This window comes from Spermophilus citellus (assembly GCF_964194105.1).
Source record: "Spermophilus citellus genome assembly, chromosome: X".
NCBI classification, from domain to species: Eukaryota; Metazoa; Chordata; class Mammalia; order Rodentia; family Sciuridae; genus Spermophilus; species Spermophilus citellus.
Window position 1 is genome coordinate 148,071,357 of NC_138190.1, and position 19,210 is coordinate 148,090,566.

The 19,210-nt window shown below is 38.3% G+C and overlaps 1 protein-coding gene across 3 annotated transcripts in view; it reads right to left on the reverse strand.

The window, feature by feature from the left end:
• The window catches only part of F8 (coagulation factor VIII), a 110,344-nt gene extending 93,533 nt beyond the window's left edge, over positions 1-16,811 (reverse strand). For all 3 annotated transcript variants that reach the window (XR_014020144.1, XM_081278408.1, XM_081278407.1), the window contains exons 1-3: positions 16,485-16,811; positions 5,790-5,911; positions 2,683-2,805 (exon numbers count right to left, since the gene is read on the reverse strand). Coding sequence is in view for 2 of the 3 variants with exons in the window: in XM_081278408.1 (XP_081134534.1) it covers positions 2,683-2,805; positions 5,790-5,911; positions 16,485-16,801 (562 nt within the window). In the remaining variant the exon portion in view is untranslated. The remainder of the gene's footprint in view (positions 1-2,682; positions 2,806-5,789; positions 5,912-16,484) is intronic.
• Between the last annotated feature and the right edge of the window lie 2,399 nt (positions 16,812-19,210).

Genomic DNA, 19,210 nt, shown 5'->3' on the forward strand with positions numbered 1-19,210 from the left:
CCCGGCCCCCAGGGCTTGGATCCAGCCCTGGTTTCTTGTTGTGCACGTCAAAGAGGCCAGCTCACAAGGCCTTGAAGGAGCTCACAAGGCCTTGAAGGATTTGTGGTGTCTGTTTTCATATTATTCAGCCTATAATGGTCATGTGGGGACGTCCTGACCTGCTTGGGTCTGATAAGGTTCCTGGTTGAAGGCTCATTATGAGTCGACATGAACCACCTGTTTTCCCCTCCTCCTTGCTCCCGCCTACTAGTGGCTTTCCATTCTATCTGAAAGAAATATATAAGTATGAGCTGAGATAATAAAGCCAGTCTCCCCTAGATGAAGAACCTTGGTGTCCTGTGAACTCTTTTAACCCCGACGTCTCCCGCCGGACTCGGTCCATTTTGCTGGACGCGGCAACTTAACCTAATATATCCAAATATTATAATTTCAATATGTAGTCATAGACAATGAGTGGGATATTTTACAGTCTTCTTTTGTACTATGCATTTTAAATCCAGTGTGTATTTTACAGTATGCCTCAATTGTGACTCACCACATTTCAAGTGCTTGATAGCCACAGTGGCTTAACTTGGACCAATAACTATGACCAGAAAGGAACAGGCTTTAAGAAAATGGCAGGTTTTGTTTAAAGTGCATTTAGAGGAAGTGATTTTAAGGAGTGAGGAACATGTGTAATTTTGGAAGAAAAAGTAACTGGTGTATGCAGGATTAAAAATATGGTCATCTTTTTCTTCCTGTTACTTGCCCATGCTAGGCCAAATAAACATTCTGTCCTCCAGTGCTGAGGGCCATTACCAAGTAGGAATGACGCATCGAAATTTCCTTGCCAGCGTACCCCATGTTAATTTCGCTGTTGACCTTGCATGTGTGTTTGAGAAAGGTGACCCAGCTCAATGACCAGGGTGGATCCAGGATTAGGGTGTGTCCTGCAGTTTGAGGAAGTATCCCGGTCCTTGGGTTAAGGGCGTTCCCAGTTTAAGACCTTGGATTTTAGGGAAGTTCGATGTTGAGGATTATTGCTGCTGGAATTAGGGCGTTCCTGCTGCCTGAGCTCCCGTTGCGTTCTCGTGAGATTCAGAGAGCATTTTGGGAAAAAAGCCTCGTGGAGTAGGTGAATTGGGTGGCAGGGAACTGGGATTGCCCGAGAACGTGTGTGGAGGCCGGTGTGAGTTCGGGAATAAAGAATTGCTGTTTGAATCTACAAAGCTGTGTGGTGGCTCGTGATTCTGTGCCCAGCCAAGACTGCGGCACTCCAGGTTATAGAGACCTATATTTGTAGATACCTGACATAGTTTTGCTTCCATTTTCCATACCACTTGACATCAGAAAGTACAAGGAAAAAGTTTTCCTTCCCACTCTTGGATCACTATTTCTAAGAACAAGGCAAGACAAGAGCTTTTAGTGGTTTGCCATTATGTGACAAAAGCCTGCCTGTGAATGACACCATAAAGAAGAGCTAAGATCGCATGCGTTAGTTTTCCATTACTGTAATGAAATACCTCAGATAATTAACTTAAAAAGAGGAAAGAAATAGCTCATGGTTTCAGTTGCTTTGCCCATTGCTTTCGGGCTTATAGCAAAGCAGTACATCATAGTGGTAATGCATGGTAGAAGAAGCCTTTCACTTCATGTCTGACAAGCAGAGAAAGCGAAAGACAGGGAGCAAGGTCTTGATATACCTTCAAGAGCACACCCCAATGACATAACTTCTTCCCACTAGGCATCACCTCTTAAAGTTCAACCACCTCCCAATAGTGCCACAGGCTATGAACTAAGCCTTTCACACATGGGACTCTGAGGGACATTGCAGACCCAAATTATAGCATGAGGTCTACTACAAGGTAATTATGTCGTGGCAGCACCACCTTGGGAAGACATTAATACCAATGTTGAGACTATGGGTTAGGACACATGGTATTGTTAAAAATATATAAGTTCAGCTTTCTTACCTCACTCTGTTGCTTCCTGTTTCCCCATGTGGCATCTTTCTCTCCCAACATGTGATGCTATCTGCCATGAAGTCCTCACCAAAAGCTAATCCTGGCATCATGCTCTTGAACCCTCAGAACTATAAGCTTTAAAGAAACCTCTTTTCTTCACAAACTGTCAGGTATTATTTTGGGGGGTGGGGAGGGTACCAGGGATTGAACTCAGGGGCATTCGACCACTGAGCCACATCCCCAGCCCTATTTTGAATTTATTTACAGACACGGTCTCACTGAGTTGCTTAGCACCTCACTAAGTTGCTGAAGCTGGCTTTGTACTCACAATCGTCCTATCTCAGCCTCCCTAGGCACTAGGATTACATGCATATGCCACCACACCTGGTACTGACATGTTTTTAAAGTAGGTATTTCATTTTTTTTCAAAGTTAAGGGGAAACTCCAAGTCAGTCCCCCCCCCATTTCTTTCTCTTTTTAGCACCAAACTGATTTCTTCAGACATAAAATATATGTGCAATGTGAGAGGCTTTAAGAATAGACAAGCAGGACAAAGACAATTTAAATAAGCAAGATCTATTCTTGGTCAGCAGATGCTCTAAAGGGACTAATACCTGGATAGTCTCAGGTATTTTGTTGTAACAATCCAAAAGGAACTAAGGTAGTCACCCTCATAAACAAGTACATCTCACCTTTCTATCCCTAGCATGACAGGACAATAGAAAGGCATTTCACTTACCCTCAGAAGATTTCCAGTAAGATACACCAACAGCATGAAGACTGACAGGATGAGTAGCCATGTTGTTAAGTGTAATAACCACTGTGTCATAAACCTCAGCCTGGATGGTCGGACCCAGCAGACCTGCAAGAATGAGATGTCCCTCAAAGGTCACTTGAAAGATAGCACTCCAGTTGTTATGAAAGTGAGGATCAATGTCACAGTGGAGAGGCAAGCTCCTGTGATTATTAAGAACAAGTAGTTATGCCAAAACCACCCAGCCTCATGGTTGTTCTGAGGAAATATTTCTGGCAATTCATTAAGTGCATTCATCAGTTCAACTAATATTTGAGTTCTTACTATATTCTAGGAACTGTCCTATGTACTGGATTTCACATTATAGAAACATTAAGCATGTAAAGAAATAACAAGAAAATTTGAAGTTATGATTTCTATAAAGGATGACAATGTGTGCTAGAAAATAATGAAGCAGGAGGTAGGAGATACTTTAAATATAGTGGTCAAGAAGATCCTCTCTGAGGACATGGCATCTGCAAAGAGATCTGACTAATAAAAAAGAAGCAATAGTTTCAAAGACCTAGTGGAAAATCATTAAAAAGAGATAAAATGCAAAACTCCTGAGATAGGAATAAGCTTGGTGAAACAAGGTGAATAAGTAATAGAAAATGTGGTTATAGAGATAGGGAACATAACATGTAGGACCTTATAGGCCATAAGAGCAGGATAAATCTTGATTTTACGGAAGTAAAAGAGGACAACTTGGAACTTGTTTTGGAGTAACAGTCAATAGGACTTATGGATGGACTGGATGTTGGAGACAGAATAAAAGAGAAAGAGAGGGGTAAAAAATTATTCATATGATCTGTGGCTTGTACTCTGGGTCATTTGTTAATCCATGACACAGAAAAGCAAGAGAAAAATTAAGAGTTCTATTTTGTGGGGCCTGGACTATAGTTCCATTGGAAGAGTGCTTGCCTCACATGCACAAGGCCCTGGGTTCAATCCCCAGCCACATACAAACACACACATACACACACACACACACACACACACACACACACACACACACATAGAGTTCTGCTTTGTGGATATTATAAGATGCCTATAAATGGGGCTAGGGCTGTAGCTCAGTGGTAAAGCTCTTGTCTAGCATGTGTGAGGCACTAGGTTTGATTCTCAGCACCACATAAAATAAATAAAATAAAGATATTGTGTCCATCTACACCTAAAACATATTTTTTTAAAAAAATATGCCTATAAATGGTTTATTGAATTAATAGGATTCAATGAAAACATAAAATAGCTTTGTTTTTAATTGCAGTATATGGAATTTTCCTCTCTTACACTTTGACTGATCCTAAATCTTTTCCAGTAACTTTCAGGTGTTAGCGAACAGCAATGTTTTTAGTATTATAAAACCAGTCCAGTCTAAATATAAAATTTTGATGTCCTCTGCAATTAAAAGTTCCCTTTTTCCTCCAGCTAAATTCTGGACCCTCTAAGGTAGAACGAAATGGAAAGTGGGTGGGAGTGGAAAAAGAGTCTTGATAATAGGGACTTGCTTTGAAATAACAGTGGCAGCATTGCATTAGTATCCCTTGGTTGTAGCACATGCCAAAATTCTGCCTCTTTTGTGGGAATATATCTGAGTCCTTTGAAGACCCCCTCCCCAACCCTCAATATGGTGACATCATACTGTATCTCTCTCCATGGGGTATACACTTTTTAGCTGGTCACTTGCATGTTTCCCCTTAGTTTATGTTTCTGGCAGTACAACCCACATGGGCCTTTTCTCTTGGGGTCACCTAGGCTAGGTAGGGTCTTCTTAAGACAGGTCTCATCCTGTGAACTTTCTGACCTCATGCTTAACAATAATAGTGCAGTCACATTCTACTATATCCCACCCTCCCTGCTATGCCATCAGGGGAAATTACTCCTAGTCTCTGACCCTGAAAGTTTTTTTTTTTTAAATATTTTTTTAGTTATACATGGACACAATATCTTTATCTTATTTATTTTTATTTTTATGTGGTGCTGAGGATTGAACCAAGTGCCTTACATGTGCAAGGCAAGTGCTCTACCACTGAGCCACAGCCCTGGCCCTAAAGTTTTTAGAGACAGAAATCAGGCACTAGTCAGTATGTCAAGTTCCAGAAGTGCTATGTCTAGTCTTCTAAGTTGTTCTCCTGAAGTCTTCACTGTTATAGCTTGACATGAGGGAGATTTATTCCCCTCACATGGTAAGGGATATCCCCAAAATGCTCTCCAAAAAATCTTTAAATATAAACTTCCTAGCCTTCTTTTATATAGGCTTATAAGTGAGTCATGGTCCAAGGGTTACATAACTAGTTTTGAACCACTATATGAACAAGTCCTGAATAGGTGGGCTAATACCTTTTTTCAAAATATAGGAATATTTGTCACCTATAATTCTCCCAATAATTCTTTTTTTAAGAGATAGAGAGAATTTTTTTAAATATTTATTGTTTAGTTTTCGGCAGACACAACATCTTTGTTTGTATGTGGTGCTGAGGATCGAACCCGGGCCGCACGCATGCCAGGCGAGCATGCTACCGCGTGAGCCACATCCCCAGCCCTCTCCCAATAATTCTAAGACAGAGACATGGAGTATAGCTCAGTGGCAGAGTACATGTCTAACATGTGCAAGGCCCTGGGTTTGATACCCAGTGCCACCAAAAAAAAAAAAAGTTATGACAGGAAATGTCTCATCTGAACATCTTGTTGCATGTTTATTCAACATCTAAGTGAAAGTATGCAGTTAGTGTTCACGTGAGAGGTGTAAGTGGAAGATAGAAATTTGGGAATTATTAGCATATAGATAATATTTTAAAGTCATAAAGCTGGATAAGATCACCTACGGATTGATGATAGAAAGAAAAGAAATCCAGAATAATGCTGCAGGAGCACTGCAACATTTATAAAAGACACAAGTATCAGCCCTAAGTATGGCAGTAAGGAAAACTGAACAAAAGAACATTCTTTTTGACAGCTGCCATATTTAACTGCACTCCCAAGATAGGAGAATCCTTGCTAGGAAATAAGATAACCAGTGTCATAATTAGCATTCAATATTGTTTTTTTATTACCCATCCAGGGTGGCCTGGGCTTGGCAATGTTGAAAAGGTGATCCGTGAACTCTACAAACACAGTCTTTTTATACATGACCGAAGTGTTGAATGGAAAAGATCTTTGTGTTCTAGGAGGAAATCTGTATGGAGAAAGGAAAAGTCATTCAAAATTCAGCTGCAACTAATGCTCCCATCCCATTCTCATCTACTGTTAACAAATGTTCAGTTACTAAATTAGAAGTTGTACATGAATCCCTGAAAGCCACCAAATCAAACACTGTTTCTGCAAGTCAACTTATATATTAGGTACAAAATGATAGATCATAAAATCAAGACCCATACAGTACATCAGCCAAAAAAATTTCTACCAAAGCAATAACTATTGAATCTTTCAATTTCACCTCTAAAACAGACTATAACTTTAACCTAAGTATCTTACATGAAAATTTGATCAATATGTACTTAAAATTATACTTTCTTCCTTAGGGGTACCAAGAATATCACAGAGACAATTAACTTTCAATGAAGACTATATACATTGAGACCTTCTGGTACCAAGCATTATAATTCACAGACAATTATACATTAATGCTCATTTTTGTGTCTAGTCTAATACTCCCAATTATCTATTTATTCATGGATCAGTTACTAAATTAGAAATTATTATTAAAATTAATTATATAAATGTTCCTAAAGTGTTATTTTTTTCATAAGTCATCAAAATTCTTTTAGGTTCCCAAGTTTTCCTCTTTCCCTACCTAACAAGTTAGGCTGTTATGTCCTGAGCCCCCAATTTAGATTGAATAATCAAAATAACCAATGTGTATTACACTGGTAAATTGTCATATGCTGAAACATCCTTACACTATAGGAGTAAATCTCATTATTGTTGTATTATATAATCCTTCTAATATACTCCTAGATTTGATTTACTCATATTTTGTTAAGAAGCAGTGGAAAAGTCACAGGCCAGGGGCACAGGCTCACCTAAATACTAAGATGGAGAACTAGTCATACCACTATAGAGTGCATGCCCTGCCCATCACCCCACCAACACATCACTAAAAGCCTATTTATAGCTGTTCCTTGTACCCAGTATATCATGTCCAGAAAAAAATACAAGACATTCTAAAAAGAAAACAATCCAATTTGATGAGACAAATTCAACACCAGAACCAGAGCCAGATATGACAGGAAAGTAGAAATTATCACACTAGAAACTTTTAAAAACAATGACCTATATGCTAAGGGTTTTAATGGGGGAAGTAGAAAATATATAATAACAGATATATATTGTAAGCAGAGAGATGGAAATTCTAAGAAAGAATCAAAAAAAATAATTCTGGAAGTAAAAAAAAATACTGTAACAGAAATAAAGAATATCTTTGATGGGCTGTTTTTTTTTTTTTTTTGATACTGAGGATTGAACCCAGGGGCACTGAACCACTGAGCCACATCCCCAGTCCTATTTTGTATTTTATTTAGAGACAGGGTCTCACTGAGTTGCTTAGCACCTCATTGTTGCTGAGGCTGGCTTTGAACTTGTGATCCTCCTGCCTCAGCCTCCCAAAATGCTGGGATTACAGGTGTGTGCCACCACAACTGGCTTAATGAGGTCATTAATAGAATAGCAGAGGAAAGAATCTCTGAGCTTGAGGATATGATCATAGAAACTTCAAAAAATTACTGGAAAAGCAGAACAGAATATCCACAATCTGTGGGACAAGTATAACACATACAAATGTAAATACCAGAAGAAGAGAAAAGAAAGAAACAGAGGCCAAGTTTTGAAACAACACTGAGAGGCAATTGATCTCCCCAGATTAATACTACACATCAAACCACATATACAGGAAACTTACAAGAAGTATAAATACAAACAAATAAAAACTGAATTTGTGTATATAATATTCAAACTTCAGAAAAATCAAAGAAAAACTCTTGTAAGAAGTCAAAGCAAGGGGCTGGGGATGTGGCTCAAGCAGTAGCGTGCTCGCCTGGCATGTGTGCAGCCCGGGTTCGATCCTCAGCACTACATACAAAGATGTTGTGTCCACCGAAAACTAAAAAATAAATATTAAAAAATTCTCTCTCTCTCTCTCTCTCTCTCTCTCTCTCTCAAAAAAAAAAAAAAGAAGTCAAAGCAAGAGGAAAACACTTTACTTACATCAACCTAGGATTGTATACTAAATGAAATTATCCTTCAAAACTTCAGAAGAAATACTTTCTTAAATAAATAAAAATTCGAGGAATATATTACCAATAGACCCATCTTGCAAGAAATATTCAAAGAAGTTGTTCAGAGAGAAAGAAAATGACATGGCAGAAACGTGAATCTACATAAACAAAGGATGGCAACAGAGAATGAATAAGTCAAGAGAATATTCACCACACAAAAGGCACTGAACAACCAAGTAGACTGAATGCCTTAACCAGTCAAGTGTTTGCTGGCTTCTATTGTTGGTACCTCAATTCTAGCAAAATGGACCTAAGAATGAAGGGCCATTGCTGAGGCTATAATGGGCTATGCAGGCAAAGCTGATCTAGGTATTGTTGCTGTGAATATCCAACTTGCCAGCAATGGAGTCCAAAAGCAAGCCCATATGTCATCATTCATCAAGGAAACTATCCAGCTGTGGGGAGCCACTCCAAATGCATGCACCTTTAAGTCCTGATTGATACACCACGGGGAATCTGCTGTAGTCTGGCTGGGTAGTGCCATGACTCAGGACTTGGGACTAGGTCTTTTCCCTCGCTTGGATAATAAGGTGTGGCCCTGTTCCCTTGTAATCCTACCCCTTGCCTCATTTGAATGGCTTCTCCCCAATAAAAGGGTTCAGCACATGCTCCTCTCTCTCTTTCCATGGACCCCTAAGGTCAGAGGAGCTATCACAGGACCCAAAGAAAAAGGTATTTCTGTCTCTGTGTGATAATTTTGTGCAGCCCAGTTCACCTGGAGTGACCTTGAGTGTTTAGTCATGAAAACCGACATTTAGCCATTTGGTGAGCCTAAGTAATCAACACCAGCCAAGCCCTTCCATTAGCACAAGACCTTGCATTTTATCATTGCATCACACCAAGAAATCCATTTTAAAGCAAGGAAATACATGACCATGGGATCCAATAGTCTAATCATATACAATATTACTGGAAAATTGTGTTGCCCATCTGATAGAGTGTAGAATAGCTTGTTGAAGGAATAGCTAAGACACCAGTTTAGAGATAATATTCTGTAAGAATAAGGCACAATCTTCCAGGATGCAGTATATTCAATAGTTTAATGGCTATTATATAGTGCTATTTTCCTAACTAAATTACATGGATCTGGGAAATGAGGGGTGTCAGTAGGAGCAGCTTCAAATTAACATTACTCCCATTGACCCCATTGGGGAAACTGCCTCTAAATGTGGGCTCTGAGGGCTTAGGAGCCCTGGTTTTTAAAAGGCTAGGAGTAACTTACTGTGATGAGCAGTGGCAGGAAGTGTTATACAATAGGAAAAGAGAAGAATGCATTTGGAACCAAGATCATTCACTTGGATATCTCTTGGTACTCCATTGCCCAATTTGGATGATAAATGGGCAAGCGCAACCAAGTCCTGAGAAGGGCACAATGACGAGGCACCTCATCAGGTGACCCAATTGAACCAGCAGAAGTACAAAATGAAAGGTAGTGGGAGGAATCCAAAGTGGATACTAGAGGAGGGAGACAAGCTGCTGGAAATGCTGACAGCTGATGGCTTTCATCTGAGTTCCCCTTAGGAAACTACCTTTGTCTGAAGTCAGCAACCTCACCCAAAGAAATGTCCCTTTCCTGGTCAATGTGAGGGTGAATAAAACTGCATCCATTCAACTTCTCCCTCTATCCAATCCTGTTTCCATTACTTCCAGTGGATTGCCTACCCCAATAAACTTCCTCCATGCAAAAGGAAGAAGAAAAAAACAGATGATTTTTTTTCCTATTTGCATTTTTCAAAAGCTTTAAAATAACTTAATAAGGCATACAAATTGTCAATATTTGAACAATGTTGCCTGGAAATGTTTTCGTCTGGTTTACTTTCAGATAATTCACTGCCAGCTATAAATTTGTGAAGATGCTGTCACAAAAGCTTAGCAGATATTATTAACAGAAACCTGCTAAGAGATACTGAAAACTTAAATGTTTTATATAAAAAGGGTGAATGTGACTCTGTAAGATCTGTATCATGAGCTACACAGTCACCCTCCCATCATACAAACCTGGAGGAGATGCTGTGTGGTAAGTAGAAAGATGCAGCTAGGCACATACCCCAACAGAACCAACCAGAAGGTCCCCAGGATTGCAGCCCTTGACATACTCTGATGAAGGACATTATTTTTGCACTAGTTTGGAGAAAAATTGCATCACACTGCAGACAGCAGATCTTGCTACATGTATCTGCAAGAGTCATGCCCAATGGGAACTGTGGGGAATCCCTGAAAACACAGGGACAGACACAGACAGCACCTTGCAGAGGGAGGCTCTCTGACTCCCAGATGATGTCAAAGTTGAAGCAGAAAGGACTAACCCAACAAATGAAGCAGATTTCCTTCTAAGAAAGGTAACATCCAGAAGAGATCTCTCCAACGGTGAGAAGGACAGCCTCCACACACATAAAGCAAAAACTGCTGCAAGCACAATCCATAGTCAGGCAAGAAGCCCTTCACACCCCTTCCTGGGATCTAGCAGCAAACTGGCTGGAAAAGCTCCTTGGGGATGCTGGGTTTTCACAGACCTCTCTCAAGGGGACCAGCTAACAGGAATGGGGCAAAGGTGGTGCAGACTTCATGCTTACTTCTCTGCTCTCCCACATTTTACTCCACTCTGGAGTTTGCAGGACACCCAAGAAAGCATGTTGCTTGGGGAGCCCTTCTGCCAACTCAAGGCCATGACAAATGACTTTCTGTACTGATTTTCTCCTATCTTAAGGGAGCAACATCTTTCAAGGTAACTTAAGAAATATACATTCAAAGGAAAATGCAGACCATCTGCAGAAGGAGAAACAGAAACCTCTTGTTGTAGGCTGTTAATATTTATGAAGGAGCAGAAGGAACTAGAGATGGAGCCAGGATGGAGTTACACAATTTCACTCCAGTTTTTCTAGTGCTTGCATATTGCCCTCATGTTACATTTTGTAGGCAAGGGCATGACCTTTTTTTTTTTTTTCCATTTCAAAGGTTCTTGTGCATTTCTTGCATTCCAACAGCTAAGCTGCTTCTCTTTGGAGACAAGGTCTGTCTTTTTCTGTATCCACAAATTTCTACATCAACAGGACAACAATATACAGCTTCCCAGCCTAAGACCTTTTCCATTAGAAAATATTTTCCACTGAATCAGAAATACGTGATTTATTTGCGTGTCTCAATTCCAGGATAATCTGCACAGTAAATGATTAAAACATTCCAGGATTCACAGGTTTTGCTCCTTCCTAACTTGTGTGAGCTTTTTGTTTGTGTGTTTCCCTTGGGATTCAATATATAAATCCTGCCAAATATATTTAGCAACAATTGTCCCTGACATGAACTGTTTTTTCACATTTTATCTAAAACTAATCGGAAAACCTATTATTTTCCTTGACCCTTGCTTAGAAGAAGCTCAGCAGCTGCAGGAACAGATAATATAAAATTGAATTTCCCCAGCTGTTTATTTCAAACCTTGGCAGAGGTTTTCAGGATGTGTCCAGAGTCAGCTTATCTTGTTAATCAGTATCAAAATAATCAAGATCATAAACTAGTATTATTGAAATAAAAATTTGATCAACTTTTTCTTGGTAAATACATCTGACTGCCTACACAACAACAGAAAGTTAGGTAACAAATGAGTTTACCCCATTAAATTTCTCACACATTCCACAAAATTTAACTCAACGTGGGTCAAAGACTTTAATATAGGAGCTAAAAACATAAAACTCTTACAAAATGTAAGTGAAATATTTGTGACTTTAAATTTGACATTGATTTCTTACATATGATACCAAAAGTACAAGCAATCAAAGGGAAAAATATATAAATTGGACTTCATCACAGTGAAAAACTTTGGCTTCAAAGGATAATATTAGAACAGTGAAAAGACTACTCACTGAATGGGGAAAATATTTCCATATCATAATCTGATGAAGGTGTAATATATCAAGAATATCGAAAAACAACAAGTAAAATGAAAAAGAATATATAAAGAACTTTTACAAGTCAATCCTAAAAGACAAATAATCTAATTAAAAGATAAGCAAAGGAGTGAATGGACATTTCTGCAAAGAAGGTACACAAATGGTCAATATATACATTAAAATATTTGATATCATTAATCAGATAAATCTACATCCAAACCATTTTATCCCCTTTAGGTTAGCTAAAATAAAAATAACAGCAATGATTATTGGTGAAGATGTTGAGAAACTGATACCTTTATCCACTACTAGTAGGAATGTAAAATGGTGCAGCTGTTTTGCAAAACAGTTGGGTAATTCCTGACAATTAAATAAAGAAATACCATTTGACCTAAAAACTCTACTATTAAAGAATATGCCTAATAGAAATGAAAACATATGTTCATGTAAAGATTTGTATATGAATGTCTGTACTAGTATTTTTCATAATGGCCAAAAATGTCCATCAAGACATAAATGCAATCTTATTAAGCCAAAAAAAGGACTGAAAAAGTAATATATACAGACTCAGGCTGTTTTATTTTGTTCAATAATAAATAGTGAGATTTCTTATGCAAAAAGTGAACATTTCAAGAGCTAATATAGTTGACACATTCACTTTTTGCATTAAGAAAGTAATGTGTGAGGGGGCTGGGGTTGTGGCTCAGCAGTAGAGCACCCACCTAGCACATGCATGGCCCTGGGTTCAATCCTTAGCACCACATAAAAATAAACAAATAAAATAAAGGTATTGTGTCCAACTACAACTAAAAATAAATATTTTTTAAAAAGAAATTAATGTGTGAACATTGCATAGGTACATGCCAATAAGACAACACAGATAATGAATCAATAATTTCTTTGCTCAGTCAAGATAAAAAGAACATGATTATTACCCAAACTAGTGGAATTTCAGAAAAAGATGTATAGTTTTAAATGCCCTCAGCATCAGAAACAAAGGAACATTAAAAGAGAAAATAACATACTACTTTATGGTGCTGAGGATTGAGCCCAGTGTTTTACGTATGCTAGGTGAACACTCTACCTCTTGAGCCACAACCCCAGTCCCAGCAATTATTATTTTAAATAGCAACATATTAAGAGTATTTCAAGGGAAACCCTGGAGCACACAGGAATGCTGTGTTTATTGTTATCTAATGTTTTTCATGTTTTCTAATAAATTCTATCAGATAAGAACATGAAATAATTGGTTATAAACATTAGAAAGATCTAAAATCTGTCTTATTTTATTAATGATATGATTGAATACCCACAAATATTAGGCTAAAATTATTATGATTAATATGGTATTGGAACTAGATCAAGATGAATATGCACAAAGTAATAGCTTTTCTCTATTTTAGTACTAAGCACTTACAAATGAAAACTGGGGGTTCAACCCAATATTAAAATGGGCTTCACACATTCTAGGCAAGTGCTTTACCACTGAACTACATCCCTAGTCTTTTTTATTTTGAGACAATCTTAGTAAATTGCCTAGGCTGGCCTTGAACTTGTGATCCTCCTGCCTCAGTCACCCCAGTATGTGGGATTATAGGAGAAAACCATTTTATTAACAATAGCAACACATTTATAAATGCATAGGCATAATGCAATAACAAAATTACTTAAATATATTAATAAAGTTAATGTGAAAATTTAATGAAATTTCAGTTAGAATCACAACAGCTCTTGGGTCTTTTTAATCTGATAAATAAGTTAACTTTTTTGTTCTAGTGATTGAACCCAGGGGTACTCTACCACTGAAGAACACACCCAGACCTTTCTATTTTTATTTTGAGACAGGGTCTCACTAACTTGCTGAGGCTGATCTTGACCTTGCAATCCTCCTTCCTCAACATTCCTAATCTCTGGTACTACAGGTGTGTGCCAGTGGGCTGACTGTGAAAGCAATCTGCACTGTTCATTTTGTACTTTTCTTAGTTATTCTTAGGCACTTTATTTTTCCACACACAAAAAAACTTTAAGATATTTACCTGGCACAGTGGCACATGCCTGTAATCCCTAGCAACTTGGGAGGCTGTGGCAGGAGGATTGCAAGTTCAAGGCCAGCCTCAGCAAATTTAGTGAGGCCCTGTATCAAAATAAAGATAAAAAACAGCTGAGGATGTTGCTTAGTAGTAGAACATCCCTGGTTTCAATTCCTAGTAGCTGAATGAATGAATGAAGGAATGAATTGATGAATAAATAAATAAGTAAATAATAAAGGTTGCTTTTACCAGACATCAGGATATATTAGAGGTCCACTATAATCACCTCAATATGGTACTGGTATAGCAAGATGATAGTAGGTCAATGAAATAGCATAATAAATCCAAAAACACATATTGCTATGTGAGAATTTTTATAAGATCAATGTGTTATTTCAAATTAATGGTAAAGCTGAATTATTTTATAAATGATGCCATCATGATAGGTCATTGATATGGATAAAAATAAAGCTAGACAGATGCCTCTCTTATTCCCTATAGAAAACATAATTAGCAAATGAGTTGTAAAAAGCAAAATAGTAAAAATCTTGTAAGAAAATCTGGGAGAATACATTTGCAACACTGAAGTGTGGAAGACATTTTTAAACAGCCAACTTTGAAGATATGAAAGAAAATATATAGTTGACTATAAAAATTAAAGCCATTTTGGCAAAATTATAACGAAGGGCAATAGACAAATAATATATCTTGGGAAATTGCAATAATCATGAAGCAAATTAAAATTTGAAATAATAAGAGGGGTCTTGTAATTAATTAAAAAATTAAAGAGCACAAAGAAAAAAAATAAACAAGTTTCATTTTAGAAGTTGCTTAAGCTCACTAGAAATAAAAATAATTCAATTAAAGTAATGTTGCAGGGCTGGGGATGTGGCTCAAGTGGTAGCGTGCTTGCCTGGCATGCACGTGGCACTGGGTTCCATCCTCAGCACCACATACAAATAAAGATGTTGTGTGCGCCAAAAACTAAACAATAAATATTTTAAAATTCTCTCTCTCTCTCTCTCTCTCTCTCTCTCTCTCTCTCTCTTAAAAAAAAGTAATGTTGCAGCATCACTCTACTTATGGTAGTGAGTGCAAAGATATAGTGCAAAGTGAGTGGAAAGGTGTGTATAAGTGCACATTTATATAAAACAAACTATGGAAAAGAAAACCCTCACGGGTAGGTGTGTATTATCATCCTGGGATGCCTGATTGGGATAGGCAAGAAGGGGTGGGTGTAAGGAGAATGGGGGAAATCAAACAAAGATGATAATTTAGAGCTGGGGCTATAGCTCAGTTGGTAGAGTGCTTGCCTCACCTGCACAAGGCCCTGGGTTCAATCCTTAGCACCACCAAAAAGAAAGATGATAATGTATAACATGACTACATTTAGTATTTACATTGGCATAAAGTATGTATTGTGTTTAAATCCTTATAGTACACATTTAAGGAAAAAACACAAAATTAAAATAAATAATTCCAGCATTTCACTCAATAAAGCAAAAGTAAAACAACAAAACAAAGCCAATGGAATTGGAAAAAAGGAATGACTTACATAAAGAAAAAAAGAATTGATAAATCAACCCAAAAGATTGTTCTTTGCAAGACCAATAAAATCAAGAAAATTCTGGAAGAATTTTGAAGACAGAAAGAGAATAAACATCATAAGGAAATGAAAAGGTAATATTACAGACACAGAATAGGTCAACGAAAATCACAGAGACTGATGGGCCTGGTGGTCCATGCCCATAATCCCAGCAATTTGGGAGGCTGAGGCAGGAGGATCTACGTTCAAAGGCAGCCCCAGCAACTTAGCAAATCTCTAAGCAATTTAGCAAGATACTTTCTCAAAATAAAATCATGGCTAATATTAAAAGGGATGAAGATGTAACTCATTGATAAAGTGCCCTTGGGTTTAATCCCTACGACCTAAAATAAAAAATCACAGAGACTGTTATGTAACTCAATGCCAATACATTATCAAATCTGGGGATAATAAATTGGCTTTCTATTATTTCTAAAACATATATAACCAAAACTGACTGGAGAAGAGGTAGAAAAATGTGAATGAACCAATGACTGCATGTATTACTGTAAAGATCATCTACTTTCCTCAGAGTAAATGAGTAAATGCTCCAGAACCTCCAAAAGAGGAAAAGCTTCTGAAATCACAGCTAATATTATGAAAAAACATATCACATACACACATCAGAGAACTGGAAACTAAACTCAGTTCAGTTGATTGGATCTCACTGTCCTGATTCTGCCTATGAAAGTTTGGGTAGGTCAAGGAAAGTTTGGTTCTTTTTCCTTTGCTGCTTGTCTCTCTACCACACTCTGTACATTTCAGAGTTGCAGAATGTGACAGAGATGCAATGGGCAAAACAGAACAAAACATCAACTAATAGGTTAGATTTCTGAAAAGAAATGACACCTTACCTGGAAATGTTTTTTATCAGGGTTTAACTAAGCATTATAGCCATCCTAACTTGCGGTCAGCAACTTTCTCCAACCAGAATCACATCCCCATAATGCTATACGAATATAGGTATAGCCTTTACCTTGTGTCAACATGCAGCTCACTGAGCAGGTCACTTTTCATATAATCCCAGGAGAGTTCCACAGCACCCAGGTAATATCTTCGGATGGCACTAAAGCTGAATTGTAAAAGGCACAGAAAGAAGCAGCTAGAGAGTTCTATTTGCATGGCTCTTATTGCTAGAAAATGTTCTACAGCAGAAATAAAAGTGTAACTGTTCTCTAAAATATCTTTAGCTCCCAGGAGAAAAAAGGTAAATTTTCTTTGATTTTGTGAAAAGTCCCAAATGTTTTGAAGAGAAATGTAGGGGACTTCATCTGCTGGATGTGACAGTAGCATGAACAGTAAGCAGTACCAGACAGAACTGCTTCCTTTGGGGCATTGGGAAGCAGCCACAGGAAAAACTGGAGTAGGAAAAGGGTGCATGAGCTAATGCTTAACCCATTCACTTCTGAAGGCAGTAGAGGCATGAAATGTCTACTATAAATTAGAATTTTGGAGGAAAGGAAAAGAAGGAGGGAGGTCACAGTGAAGAGATGCTTTAATATCTACTAATTTTCCTAGTCTACTCTGACTCTGTTCCTTAGGGGCAGCAACAAGAGAAGGTTCAGGATGTGAAAGGTTCTCGACTCTCATATTAGTTACTCTGCTTTCACCCTTGGGTCTTGTGTAACTCCCACAATGTGATTTTGTGTGTGTGTGTGTGTGTGTGTGTGTGTGTGTGTGTACTGGGGACTGAACCAGGGACAGTTTACCACTGAGCTACATCCCCAGGGTTTTTGTTTTTAATTTTGAGACAGAGTGTTGCTAAATTGCTTAGGGCCTTGCTAAGTTGCTGAGGCTGGTTTTGAACTTGCCATCTTCCTGCCTCAGCCTCCCAAGCTGATTACAGATGTGCACCACTGTGTACAACACAAGTGACTTTAAAACTATGAAGTGAGTCATGTGAATTGTGTGGCTGAGAATCCTCCAATGGCTTCTTACCTTCTTAGGTAAAATCCTGTAACTTGGGCTGGGATTGTGGCTTAGTGGTAGAGCGCTCACCTAGCACAGGAGGGGCCCCAGTTTGACACTCAGCACCACATAAAAATAAAGGTATTGTGTTGTGTCCATCTACACCTAAAAATAAGTATTTAAAAAATCGTATAACTTTACCATGGCCTAAAGCATCTCACATTGTCTGCATGTTGCTTTTATGTATTTTTTTTTTATCTGAGCTTGCTCTTGCCATGCTGTCCTCCTTGCTTTTTCCTAGAGGCATGAAATGTCTCATGGCCTACAGCATAGTAGTATAGTCCTTTACATTAAACACCTTTCTCCTGTATCTTCATGTGATTCCGTTCCTATATTTCCTTTGAGTTTTGGCTCAAATTTTGCCTGTGAGGTTTCAAACGGTTGAGATGTTTACTGTTATTGAATAAGTCTGTCAGCTTCCTTTTTCTTAAAAGTATTCATGAGTATGTGTCATTGATTTTGTTTATTTATTATGTGGTCTTGTTATCTGATGTATTTGTTTGGTCCAGGTATAGGATATATCTCCTTACTTCAAAATGTAGCTATGCTGAGGTCAAGCAGAGAGTGTACTCAGGTTAATATGTATTAGAGGGATTGAGTGCCTTCCTAAATGTCTCAAAGTGCAGGAGCTAAGGTAAAGAAACTTTATCAGCTATAAGAAATGTTATCATTTAGTCCACTTCTGCATGAATGAGAATGGTTATTGAGTAATTGTTGAGCTTTTGTCTAGCATGCTAACAAGTATCGAGAAAAATCTGTTTGATAGACATTTGGTGTGACCTCCTATGTACTAGGAACCGGAATGCAAAGATAATAGCTGGCAGGTAGTATATGCAGGAAATCTATGTGATTAATTTCTAACATATCTGCTTTTTTTGTGTTCATTTCTGGGGCAGTGCAACCAAGCAGAAAGGGGTTAGGGAATTTGGTCGTGGTCACACAGTTTTTAAGCTGTAGTATTGAAATATATATAATTGAGCTCTAGAAATCATGCTCCTAATTAGGGTGGTAAACTTTTCTGCCCCAGAAATGAATAAACCCTGTTGGTGTCATCTGAGGGTCACAGTTTAATGGGAACGACAAAAAAAAAGTACACATATACTCACAATATAGGGTGTGCCAGGTGTTTAGCACTTACTGATTTCATCCTCACGATAACATTGTCAAATGGGTACAGATAAACAACTGAGGCAGAGGGAGGTTAAAGTGTTTTCTTAATGCCAATACCCATTTGTCCTAAACAGAGATTGTTGTAGGCAGCGGGTACACAGCAAAGAAAAATAGGAGACAATAAGTAGTAGTTAAGACACATAAGTATGTTGTGATTGGAATGTTTTAAATGTGTAAATTGTGTTTTCCACCTTGAAACAGTTGTGGACATATCTGAGGAGATGATATCGAGCAGATATGTGGTCAGTGATTACAAACTAGACGAGCACGGCTTTAGGTGAGAAAAAATTGGGGGGGGCGGGGGTACTGGGAATTGAACCCAGAGTGCTTTGCCACAGAGCCACATCTCCAGCCCTTTTTATAACTATGTCCAGTTTCGGGTGAAATATTCTTATTAGGGAAGGGTAGCACAGTGGTTACCGGAGCCAAGAGCGTTTCTGCGCAAGCGTATCTGCGCAAGTCATTTGGGCGGGGCTATGAGGCTTGTGACGCCAACCGCAGAGCCTTGTGACGCAGCTGTTAAGGGGGCGGGCAGGTGCTGCCGCGCCTAGCCCGCCCTCTTCC